Genomic DNA, 12758 nt, shown 5'->3' with positions numbered 1-12758 from the left:
TTTTTTTTTTTTTTTCTATCAGACGAACATTTTGACAACTTTTGTCTCTCCTGCTTCATCTTGTTAAGTTTGATGATGATGAACAATCAATAACGTTTTCAACTTTCAAGGGTGGTATTGCTCATAAATTTGACAATGTTACTCCCAAGTCCCAAATAGAAGTTTTGAGGTCTACAATCTTATGATATTCTCCGTTGTATTCTATTCTTCAAGTCAACTTTAATGGAATTATCACGATCGATATCAATAAATTGAAACAGAAAATTTCAAATCTTTTGTTTGATTTCTCCTTCTTGTAGTGCCCCATCAACTTCCATATGGTACATATCTTGGGTCTAAGTAGACGGCAAAGTGGGACTAGATCACCCAGCCATTGAAGAAGACGACGAAAGATAGTTGGCTTGAGGATTTATCAAAGCATCCCCTTCCTAAAAAAAAGGTTCTGCAAATTGGAAGAGGACATTAAATTTGACTTAAAATTCAATCATGCAGGGATGGGAATGATAGCAATCCATTTTTCGAAGAGCGCAGCAAGACGTGGCCAGGCTTTTGCAACAGCGCTGCGTACTATAACAAACAGTGCGGGGAATGGGACGACGCTAAGCACGGTGCTTGCCACTACGAATTCCCTGGAGTTGCATGCTTCTGCTACTTCGACTGCTGGTTTGCTTAACTGACAAAAAATTCATGTCAAATCCATTGCTGCTTTCTCTGCTTTGCCTCGTTACTCCCGAATTATGTAGAATGAAAATATGGCAGTGTTTTCCGCTGTTTTACAGCATCTAAGTGATCAAGTAACCCATGTTGGGGATGTTGTATCATGCATGTATGCTTTTCCATTTCAGATTTCAATAAAAGATGTTATGCTTTTAAGCTTAAATTAAGATTTACCTTTACTCCAAAAAAACAAATTAAGATTTACATCCCAAATAAGACAAAAAAATGCAACATAAAATAAAAAAAGTAATAGATACTAATAATAAAATAAAAAATAAGTAAATAGTATTACTTTTTGGTGCATATAGATGAATAGATTATAATTTAATAAAATTTTCATTGATATATATTCTTTTGCTTAGAATAAAAACATCTTAAATTATTTTAAGGTAACGGATTGGTCTCAAGAATTGTTCCCAATATTTTTAAAAATTTAATAGAACCGAAAACAACATTCTCAAACTTAACAAATAACATTTTTAAAAATATTGAATATCCAGTAGAAAAATTAAAAATGCAAAATCGACTGCTTCGATTGAATGTTTTGATTAAATAATGATGTATAAAGTAGAGATACTTGGTCATAATAAGTTCAATTTCAATAAATAGTTTTGAAAATTTAAAAAAAAATAAAGAAATAAACAAAATATTTAAAAATAACTTGCACTCGAGCATTTAACTTATTAGTTAGTGCATTATCTTCTAGCTTAAAAAACAAGGTTCGAATCTTCCCTTCTCCAATTATAAAAAAAATATTTAAAAATAACCAACAAAAATATTTTATAATATATTATTTGACATTTCTCCTGAAAAAAGAAAATAAAATTGAGTCTGGGCTTTCAATGAACGCCAAGTTTTGTGCATTTTCTTGGCCTGCTTTCTTTCTTAGTTGATTTGTTGGGTTTGTTACGGCAAAGGTCATAGGCCCGTTATCTACTGTTTTTCTCGGGTCAGCCCGTTAAGCTCAGAACTGAACAAGTGAGAGAAAAGGAAACCCATTTACACTCAAACGATAAAACGACGGCGTTTGGAGATCCCTGGCAGGAAGGACCAAACCCTAGGGTTACAAAAGGCCAATATACGTCCCATTCCTTCTACCTCACCGCACCAAAACCAAAACCCCAAAACTGCGCCTCCCCTCTCTCCCTTTTTTCTTCAATCTGAGCTAATCCCATGGTACGTTAATCTCCCTCCCTTCATTCTTTTGTACATCAGATTTATCATTCTTTTGTGTTTTAACGAAAACTAAAATCATCGTTGTTTTAGCTTGGAAAGTAACATTTTTGTTCTTTTGATTTGCTTTTCCAGGCCCCAAAGAAGGACAAGGCCCCTCCTCCTTCCTCGAAGCCCGCAAAGTCTGGAGGTGGCAAGCAGAAGAAGAAGGTCATTTTTTTTTTCACTATATGTTTCTTTTATGTATTTAATGCTGTTGATTATCTACTTTTTGGACTTAGATAAGAAGTGGGTTTCCGTTTTTTTTTCTGGGTAAATAGAAGTGGAGCAAAGGAAAGCAAAAGGAGAAGGTTAACAACATGGTGCTGTTTGACCAGGCTACCTATGACAAGCTTCTCTCCGAAGCTCCTAAGTACAAGCTCATTACTCCCTCTATTCTCTCCGATCGTTTAAGGGTACTTTTCTTTTGTACCTCTTCCTAGATTAAATCATTTGTTTTGGTTATGTATTTTCCTTTTATTTGTAAGATTGTTTTGCTGGATGTTGATTGCCTTGCTCTGGCATTTTGTGAGGCTAGACTTTAGTTTGATGTTTGTTGTCTGGAGTTGGAGATCTAAGTTGTTTGTTTGGTTTTATGTCTTGTTGTGGTACCCCGCTCATTGTCTTAGGAAATTAAGTTATAACCGAATAATCTGTTGGGGCTTTTGGTGTTGAATTACTGCTATGTAGTTACTGATCGCTACATGGCTAGATGAATTTAGGTACCCGAGTATGAAGCTAAATGATGGGATTTCTTCAGGGAATTATCTTGCTGCTTGGTTGTTCTATAGTGAATGGCTTGCAAAAGCTGATAGACATAGAATGGTATCATAAGCGCAGCTAAAAGCATTGAGTGGCAATATGAAGTACCTTTGTCATGAACTCATGTTTTCTGATTAATGTATGTAGATGATGTGTAAAACATACTTTCATGGAAAGTGTATGTTTCTCTAAGGTTTTCCTCATTCATCACGTGTGGTATTGAGTAAGGATGTTGGTCCTGAGTCAGGTTGCTGTTCTTTTATATGTCTGCTTATAGATGCATGCGGGAACTCCATTAAATGAAAACTGTATTTTGTTTATATGTCTAATATGGTTGTGTGTGCACCTCACAGATCAACGGATCACTTGCAAGGAAGGCTATAAGGGAATTGATGGCAAGGGGTTTGATTAGGCTGGTGTCTGCCCATGCAAGCCAGCAGATTTACACTAGGGCAACAAACACCTAGATTGTTTGTTATAATTTTGCTTTATTAGTTCTATGTAGTATTGCCTTTTGCTGAGTTTGACGTTTACAAATTATATTTTTTTTTTCAGTTAAGACATCTCTTCAGCCACTTTTTTCTAGAATGTGTGAGCTACAGTCTCTTGTTATTGTTCTGGTTTAATGGATACGTCTCAGACTTAGTTGGCATGTTTTTGGTTGTTCAGCGTTTCTATAATTTGTGGCTATCATGAGATTGGATGGTTGTTTAGTGTTTTTAATCTTAAATGGCATGTTCCATATTCATTTTTGTATTTTTGTTTTATGGATATTTGGAGGGCAAATTTGAGGCCAATGAAACGGCAAGTTTTGGCCTTTTCTGGCTGGAGATGCCATTTAGTTGTAGGTAATTGTGGGACTTTTGAGGAAATGCGACTGTAGAATCTATGAGAAGCATTATTAGGATGATATTGTTCGAAAGATTTTGGATGGGTAAGAAGATTCAGAACCAATAAGGATTCCTTTGGAAGTTTTAATATCATGTGTTCAGAAGACATTCGATTAGGATCCATTTCAGCAAAGTTTAAGTTGTATTCAAGCCTTCCATGCTTTTACCAGGGTCCTTAGCAATTTATTACTGAATAGCTTCAGTGTGTAAGAATGGATTCAGGGGTCTTCTTAAGGTGTCTGTGTCTGCCGCGGACCTCATATTGATTCTGAGAAGTGATAGGAGTGTAGGTGTTCTTGTAGTGGACTACTCATTGTTAAGATCCATTACCTGGCTGTGTTATGAGTTGCTACACATACCTTAGTTTTCCTCGTAGGCCAAGGCGTCTTACCCGGAAATCGAATTCTGAAATGGAAAGCGAGCCAGCTTCTGCTGGTTTCAAGACTTTGGCGAGTCCATGACCTATTAAAATTAACAGGACATTTCCTGCATGCAGAGGGTAATGTACCTGCTGGCGGGATACTGGTCAGGTGTGAAGGATCACAAACAAGGTAAAGCCTGCATGAAGTGGGTTGGTGATAGAACCCAAATGGGGTGTCCAAAAATCAAAATCCACTTTACAAGGTCCAGAGTTCATGACCACTTTTCAGAAAATGGGCCTGCATTGTTAGGGGAAAGGGGCTTTTCTCTTTTTTGGTAAAGTTTCTGGATCAATATCTACCATTGGGTTCTCGGCTCGCTGGCGGGCACATCTGTATCCTCCTCAAGAGAGCAGACCAGTTTAGTTGAACAGTTCAAAGCTCACACTACAGCTTTGGAGTAATTATTACCATATCTGACGGCAAAGCTGTGCATAACACGTATATATTATACAAAACTTACTGGTGCCGATGGTCAGGAATGCTGACCGCAATGGCCCGACCATAGGTCTTTTCCCAGCACACTGAAGACATGAAGCCTAACTATGTTTTTTAATTTTTCAAAGTCTCTCTCCCCTTTTCTGTTCCTGCCTCTTAATAATAATGCAAACTAGCTTGAGGCCTTTCAAATTAAGGCTTTTGAAGAAGATGAAAATATGGAAACAGGATCATCGTCAAAAGAGTCAAGAATCCAAAACAAGTTTCTCTCCTGTAGGCTCTCAGCAACTTGCCATTGGCATTTGTGGCTCATAGAAAGAGAGAGAGAGAGTAGCTCTTGTATTGATATATATCAAGAAGCTAGACTTTGCACCCTTGATTTTGCCAGCATCCCACGTGAAACTTTGTCACATAATACAATCTTGTTTTTCATTTTAGTTCTTGTTTTACATTTCTGGGCTTCGGGCGCTTCTCCTTATCAGTTCCTCCTGGAGGGGTCCAATGTTCCTCAACTTTTACGGGCCAATGCCTATTTCCCATCATCTTGCTACTTCTGCAGGGGACCCCACTTCCATCCCCACTTAAGGCAACTAGAAACAGTCAAGTGGAGGTTACCAATTAATTAACGGTTCTAGTTTTTCAATTGCGCCAATATCCAATTTCGTACGACTACCTGCCATTATTTAATAGGCACGTGTACGGTCAAGAGAACCGTTCCCTAGTTAATTATCAAATGGAAAGGCCCGTCCACAATCAAGGGTCGAAGTACCCGTCAAGTTCGCCTTGATGTGCTTTGGATTTTCCTAGATTGTCTTAAGCTCGGCTAATTATATTTGATCAAATCACAAAGTATGATTGGCCCAGCAATCTCTTTCATTATCTTTGTCCAGCAATCATCAACTTCTTCAACAAGGACCCCTTCCCACACCCCACACCCCACACTCCCACTCTAACTATATTCTTATGATGCCTGTGGGCAACTTGTTCTGTATAATATCATCTCTTGATACACAAACTTATTTATCAGAGTGAAACTGTGAACCACATTCCTTGTTAACTGACAGTTCTTCACCTTAGAGAGTAAGACAAAATTAAAGCTGTACTTGGTATAGAAGGATAGAAAGCTAGAGAAGTGAAAAGCTGGTCTATCACATAGAACTGTAGGATATTTATCAAGAGAGGAAAACAAGCAAACGAAGGGGAGAAAACCAAAGGGTAGGGTGAAAAACTGAAACAGGAAAGAAAGATCAACGAAGTTTGCACTTGGGGACCAAAAGAGAAGATTTTGTGTGGAGGAACCCTACAGCTGCAAACCAAGATACGGATTGGTGCGCACATAGGACAAGTCAAGCCACGACATAGCGGGGTGTTTCTGCACCACGAAATGAGAACCGTCCATGCGGGTAGGTGATGTATGGGCCCAAAATCAGGTAGTTTGGTAGTAATATATTCATGACTGAAAAATCTCCTTGTTTGGACATGGCCCCGTAGACCCACGCAGGTCCATCAAATTTTATTATTACTAGTCATAAATGGTCTTGAATCTTCTGATTTTACTGCCAGTAGAAGTATTTTTTATGTGCATGCTGTCATCAGATGTCAATGTTTCAGTGGCCACTGCCAGCATGGAGATTGTCCTGTTTATAATGAAGAGCTTACGCGAATTCTGCGAGGTTTTCTTTGCCTAGGATCATATCATAATGGATGGAAAACTATAATAATAATGAATAGGTCGAATATATGTTCTTCTTTCAAGATATTCTTTGCAGCAATAATGGAATTCTTTTTATTTCTTTTTTTTTTCTTGGTTGGTTATTTTAATTTTGGCCTTTTAGATTGTTGTATCATATCAGTAAAGCATATATGTTCTGCTTGAAATAACTATTCAAAAATTCCAAAGGTGATTGCAAGGGAAATAGTCGAGAACCAAAAGAGAAAATGGTTTTAGGGTAATCAACAAAAGCGAAGACGGTGCTCAAAGAGACAATAATGTTCTTAACAGTTCAAATTGATGAAAACATCAAACTGCAAGCAATGATTGAAAACCTCCAAAATCCTGGAAGCAGATTGGTGAATTCTGCGACAATGCTATGGACAAGTACAGCCAGGAAGCAATTTCTAGCATTGAAAAAGAAACGGAATAGTACATGGTTAATAACAAACAAAATGTACAAATAAACATATCCTCTCTGGGTTTGGATGTTTCTCCATATTTATTATCTTGGTGCATTATCAGAAAGGAAGCAAGGTTTGAGTGAAGACTAAAGACTAGTGGAATGGGAGGCCTAACCAAGAAAAAGAAATTTGAGTGAAGGCGGTTAACTGGTTGCTTAGCTGCATAGGCTCTCAAACCAGTAATCATGGAGCATGGTTATCAGCTTGAAAAGGTAGAGATCCTGACCTGAATTAAGAAGCTCATCTGATTTACTACTCTGAATGTGGACCTCAAATTTGCTTTGCATTTATGACAAAAAACAACAAGGACTCAATCAAATTTCTCTTCCATGTTATAAAACTTCACCTGGTTAGTAAAAGGATTTGCCACCCAATTGTCAGAAATAAATTCTTGCATCAATTATGATATGATCCCTTCAAGAAAGGATGACAGAAAAAACATTAAATTACTATATCTATTGATATTATTCTTTTTTGAAGCCAAAAACCTGAAACATATGCATCTTTCCTATATAGCCAATATATTTATATTGATTCCATCTAAGAATATATTTAACATAACCTCAATTTCATTTTTTGAATTTACCCAGAAAAAAGGTTTTTGAATAACTTTTTACTTATGAGTTTAGACCAAAAAGCCTTCTTTTTATGATTGTTCAGCGCACCAACTGGCTATCATAATCAAGCAGTCATATAAATCTGATTACAAATGGAGACAAATATGTTACTACATAAAAGAAGTATGCAACTTGTATACTGATTAATAAGGAAGATCACAATCACACTTGTGAAGATTACTACGTAAATTATCAGTTAACTAGCAACTGGTCCAAGTGGGGGGCAAATATGTTAATTTCAACAGCCCAATGAGTCCTTCAGGATGCAAACCTAGCCGTGAAAACTTTTTTCATGACCAGCAAATGATCACGATATGAACAGCTGGAGTCTAGAGAGTGGGGAAGAACAAAAATCTAAAATTTTGATCACGTGACACATCTCTTTATTTATTCGTTAATTAATTCTAAACTATATTGGGTTGAAAGTTGAAATGGACAGGTGTTTGGCAATAATGAGTGCCCTTTTGTGTAAGCAGAGACTAGGCAAGAAACTAGAACTGAGAGTGGCATTGAGTGGCATTTTCAGGAGAAACAAGGTCACATTTGTTCATGATACATTTTGTTTGTTGTATCTTATACAGCTATAAATACCAGGTTACAGGATTTCTCGTGAAGGCTCACAAGCCGAAAAAGCGAGCTACAACCGGTTAACCACCACCTTCAACATTCATCACACATTTTCACTTTCCATCTGAATATTGACCTGCATTTCCTTCCTTAACCACTAAAAAGCTCATTAGATTGGCTTCTCTGAATCCAATTCTACAACACTTGGTGTTGTTCTCTCCTTTGATCTTTCTATTTTATTTTATTTTTTTAAAAAAAGGTTCTTTGGCCTCTGGTCATTCAGAATTTTGCTTCTTTGGAAGGTTTGTGATTTGGGTTCTTTAAGTAATCTTAAATACTTTGATCTGATCCGCTTATTTAGCCTCTTTTCAGTAACTCCCTTTTAGGGTTACCTTGATGTTAGTCCTGTGTCATATTCGGTGCTGCAACTTTGAGTATCTGAGAGACTGACGCAACTGTATTTCCCTTTTTTTTTTTTTCCCTCTTATAGCTTTATGTGATCTATACTTAACTTGGTTACTTAGATTAGAGGATCTTCGACGGGGGTTCATTCCTTTAGTGAGTGTCTTACTATTTGATCCATCCTCTGTTTCATCTGGGGGTCATTCGTTACTACCAGCCAGGAATTGTAATGGATTCTTGTTGTGTGGCCTTGAAAGCCAATTCTCATTTGGTGAATGGAAGAAAAGGTGGCTTTGGCAATGGAAATAATGGATTTTGGGGGGAGAGAATAAGAGGGAGTCTTAATAACAGTCTTTGGGATGATCAGCTGGCTAACAGCTTGAGAACAGATAAGAAAGAAAAGAAGATCAAAACTGGTGCTTTCGCTGTTCTCACATCAAATACTCCCAGGGAAGCTGTGGTATGTTAATACTTTTCTGCAATCTGTTGTCCCTAAGATGATCTTGTTTTGCATCTACCATTTTTCTGTGGTCATGACCATTTTCGTAATTTACTTTAAAAAACTGAACTTTTCTTTTTTGGGTAAAGGCTCATTCATTTTCTTTGATTTTGGTTTTAGACCTTACAACCACGTCGAATTGAGAGACGAAGAGTAGACCCAAAAAATGTGGCTTCAATCATATTGGGAGGAGGTGCAGGGACTCATCTCTTTCCACTTACCAAAAGGGCGGCTACACCTGCTGTAAGGACACTAAGCAAATTCTCTAAGCTCAATTTCATGACAGAACAGGCTCTTTTTTCAGTACTATATGCTTGATGCAGATACTTAGCTTAAGTTAGATTCTCTTGTTACATTGAATCTAGATCATGTTGGAACCACTTTTGACTGTTCAGGATGGTTTTATCTGAATATGATCTGTAGGTTCCAGTTGGAGGATGCTATAAGCTGATAGACATTCCAATGAGCAACTGTATAAATAGTGGGATAAACAAGATTTTTGTTTTGACCCAGTTCAACTCAGCTTCCCTGAACCGGCACCTTGCACGCACGTACTATGGCAATGGTATCAATTTTGGGGATGGTTTTGTGGAGGTATGAATTCCTTAAGGTCAATAAAGATTAATTTGTAACTTTCTGCTGATTTAGAAGGTAGAGTAAGATGGCTAGGGGCTGATTTTGTATCAAGAGATGGAAAAAAAATTTCCTAATTATATTTCCTGTTGTATATTGATAATCAATCAAGAAATAAAGAATAATTGTGATGTTTTCCAGAAAATAGAAAGAAAGCCCCATCTTCTTTGTCAGTTTAATTAGTGCAAAACTCAAGTTGAGCTTTTGCTAAGGAATTCTTGTATCCAATCATATATGAATCTGTAGTAATTCTATTGAGGATTCCTCCATTATTACATCACTTGAACAAAACTCATTTGGTCAACAGGTTCTGGCAGCAACTCAAACATCAGGAGAGGCAGGGAAGAAGTGGTTTCAAGGAACTGCAGATGCTGTTAGGCAATTTATATGGGTATTTGAGGTAGAAACTGAAAGTTTTATTTCCCTTTCTCACATCATCTCAAACTGGCACTGATAACAGTGGTTGGGAATTCATGTAGTTCACATTCATTTTCAACCTAAATTAAAATATGATAAATCCAATTTATTCCTGTAGGATGCAAAGAATAGGAACATTGAGTATATACTGATCCTGTGTGGGGATCACCTCTACCGAATGGATTATATGGAATTTCTACAGGTATTGAATACTTTTACTTGATTGCACTAATATTCTTTTGGCATTGCTAGAAGCTTGGCTAACTTATTTGCAATGCATAACAGCGTCATGTTGACAGTAATGCGGATATTACAATTTCATGTCTGACGGTGGACAACAGGTCTTTTAATCTACTCTGTTGATTTAATTTTGTGTCTGTGTTTCTACATTATAATTTTCTATCAACAAATCTTAAACTTCATCTAAAATGATGAACATGGATAATTGATTGCTTTCCAGCCGTGCATCTGATTATGGACTGGTGAAGATTGATGGCAGGGGCCGTATTGTCCAGTTTGCTGAAAAACCAAAGGGTGCTGATTTGAAAGCAATGGTAAGCACTAAGATGATGTTCTTAGTCCAGCTGTCCTGTTAGTTTCCCTTTTTCCTATGTATTTCTGAAATTCAGCATTCTGAGGGAACAAAAATATTTAACATTCTTAATTAAAATATACCATATGCTGCAACTTTGAAGGAAAGTTTTGGCTGCTTCCTATATAGCTGCATGTATCTTATTAAATATTTGTCTATCACTGGATCACTTTGTGTGTGTCTTACTGAAAGGCTATTCGACATCTTATCAGGAAAGAAAGTAATGACGTTTACTTTCTGCAGATAATCTAAACTGCACAGAATAGTTTTATCCAACTCTCAGCTATTTAACTTTTAAATTTTGTTAAAACATGTTATTACAGTAAGACACTGTTTTAACTAATTAAAATTATCTCTACCACTTTTTCTTTTTATGATTTTCCACAGCAAACAGATACCACTCTTTTAGGGCTGTCTCCCCAAGAAGCCATGAGATCCCCTTACATTGCGTCAATGGGAGTCTATGTATTTAAGACAGATGTTCTATTGAAGCTTCTGAGATGGAGATTTCCTACATCCAATGACTTCGGATCTGAAATCATTCCTGCTGCAGTGATGGAGCATGATGTCCAGGTAAGAGCTATGAAAATGGAACTTCCATTTTCTTAAGATATTACTTATCATTTCTAACACAAGGGTTGCGTTTATTTGTCATGGGGCTTCAAACCCAGCACCTACTGCTGCCAGCAAAGAAACATGCCCTTCCACATTGCATTCTGGGATCTTTAAGACTATAAATTTGAGCCATCATGTTATTCATATTCTTCATAGTTTCTGTATGTCAAAAGCATCTGATTTCTAAATGTAGATTGAATAAAAGATGCACTACATTCTGACGTTTTCTTGTATCTACAGGCATATATTTTCAGAGACTACTGGGAAGATATTGGAACGATAAAGTCATTTTATGATGCCAATTTAGCCCTCACTGAAGAGGTTGGTTTTAATTATCGAACTTTCGGGTTTTGAATTTCTATCCTTTGGTCATTAAATCATGTGTTCGTTGAATTTGTTTCTATTTTTTAATAAAAAAACTGTGCACTATTTGCTAGCATTCTCCACAAAATGAGATAGACTAACGGTGGGTTCATACTACTCAAGGAAAAATTAAAGCTATTATATTGTCATTTATTTAGTGAATGGCATTCTTATAGGCACCTTCTTGTGGCATCCTTTATATAGCTCATTGTAATGTCAGATGTTCCTTTTGTATGTGAAAACATGATTTTATGCTCCTTCTTGAAATAAGATTTAATGTCTATAAATTGTCTCCTATATGCAGCTTCCAAAGTTTGAGTTTTATGACCCAAAGACACCTTTCTATACATCTCCACGATACTTACCACCAACCAAAATTGATAAATGCCGGGTATGATTGTTTACTTTGGATTAATGTGACACTTTATGTTCTTCCTTCTCATATTTCGGTCTGTTTTTGCAGATTAAAGATGCAATAATCTCACACGGATGCTTCTTGCGAGAATGTAGTGTCCAACACTCAATAGTAGGTGAACGCTCACGTTTGGATTATGGCGTTGAGCTTCAGGTGAATTTTACAGGTTTCCCAAATTCTTCTTTACGGAACAATTAAAAACCATTTTATAGCAAACCAATTCCCTCTGACGTTATAATTTAACCAGACAAGTTCACTTCTTCTTGTCTACAGGATACAGTAATGTTGGGAGCAGACTATTACCAAACTGAATCTGAAATTGCATCTCTACTAGCAGAGGGCAAGGTCCCAATTGGGATTGGACGCAATACCAAAATCAGGTAACTTAACACAAAGAACAAATTTAGAGAGTCAAACGAAAATCAGAATCTTGTGTTCTGAAAATGTCTGTCATTTGCTTTGTAGGACGTGCATAATCGACAAGAATGCTAAGATAGGAAAAGATGTGGTCATTGTCAACAAAGATGTAAGTATGCTATCCCTGCTCATTCATACCTTTTTCCTCCACCTTAAAACGTTGCCACACTCGTTAAGGCATCCACAAACTGCTGTTCTTTTGTAGGACGTTCAAGAAGCTGATAGGCCAGAAGAAGGATTTTATATCCGGTCAGGGATCACCATCATACAAGAGAAGGCAACAATAGAAGATGGTACAGTTATCTAAATGGATCCTGATACTTCCACGGACAGCTCATAGATTGGAATTGAAGGTGCACAACAGAAAGCAGTCATGACAGTCTGCTGGAAGACGGTGTGACGATGGCTTTTTGCAGCATTTTGCCACAGAAAAACAAGCTGCATTTCTATCAATTACTTTTGTGTAAATTTGAAGTTCTTTTCTGTAATGTAAAATAGATCTCAGATTTCTATATAAGTTCCCCAAATAAATCAGATGGCTTAGCGGCCCGCTGTTTCTTTCAATTGGTAGAGTAAAATCGTCTGAGAGACAATAAGCCTGATGCTTG

General features: G+C 36.9%; 2 protein-coding genes across 2 annotated transcripts; both read left to right on the top strand.

Annotated features, from left to right (window-relative positions):
• Nucleotides 1-1767: 1767 nt before the first annotated feature.
• On the top strand, nt 1768-3343 carry LOC110417871 (small ribosomal subunit protein eS25y). The gene is made up of 4 exons (XM_021430439.2): nt 1768-1893; nt 2026-2100; nt 2211-2345; nt 3045-3343. Exons 1-4 carry the CDS (start codon nt 1891-1893, stop codon nt 3156-3158), a joined length of 327 nt encoding a protein of 108 aa, XP_021286114.1. The 5' UTR covers nt 1768-1890; the 3' UTR covers nt 3159-3343.
• A 4403-nt stretch (nt 3344-7746) lies between these two features.
• On the top strand, nt 7747-12714 carry LOC110418327 (glucose-1-phosphate adenylyltransferase large subunit 1-like). The gene is made up of 15 exons (XM_021431020.2): nt 7747-8099; nt 8288-8659; nt 8819-8941; nt 9122-9292; nt 9639-9731; nt 9867-9950; nt 10034-10089; nt 10209-10302; nt 10728-10913; nt 11196-11276; nt 11623-11709; nt 11782-11886; nt 12007-12113; nt 12199-12259; nt 12356-12714. Exons 2-15 carry the CDS (start codon nt 8429-8431, stop codon nt 12455-12457), a joined length of 1581 nt encoding a protein of 526 aa, XP_021286695.1. The 5' UTR covers nt 7747-8099; nt 8288-8428; the 3' UTR covers nt 12458-12714.
• Nucleotides 12715-12758: the final 44 nt, after the last annotated feature.

This window comes from Theobroma umbraticum, unplaced genomic scaffold (genome assembly GCF_002168275.2).
Source record: "Theobroma umbraticum cultivar Fairchild unplaced genomic scaffold, ASM216827v3 scaffold_50.0, whole genome shotgun sequence".
NCBI classification, from domain to species: Eukaryota; Viridiplantae; Streptophyta; class Magnoliopsida; order Malvales; family Malvaceae; genus Theobroma; species Theobroma umbraticum.
The sequence above is the reverse complement of the archived record's forward strand: the minus strand, read 5'-3'. Positions and strand labels throughout refer to the sequence as shown.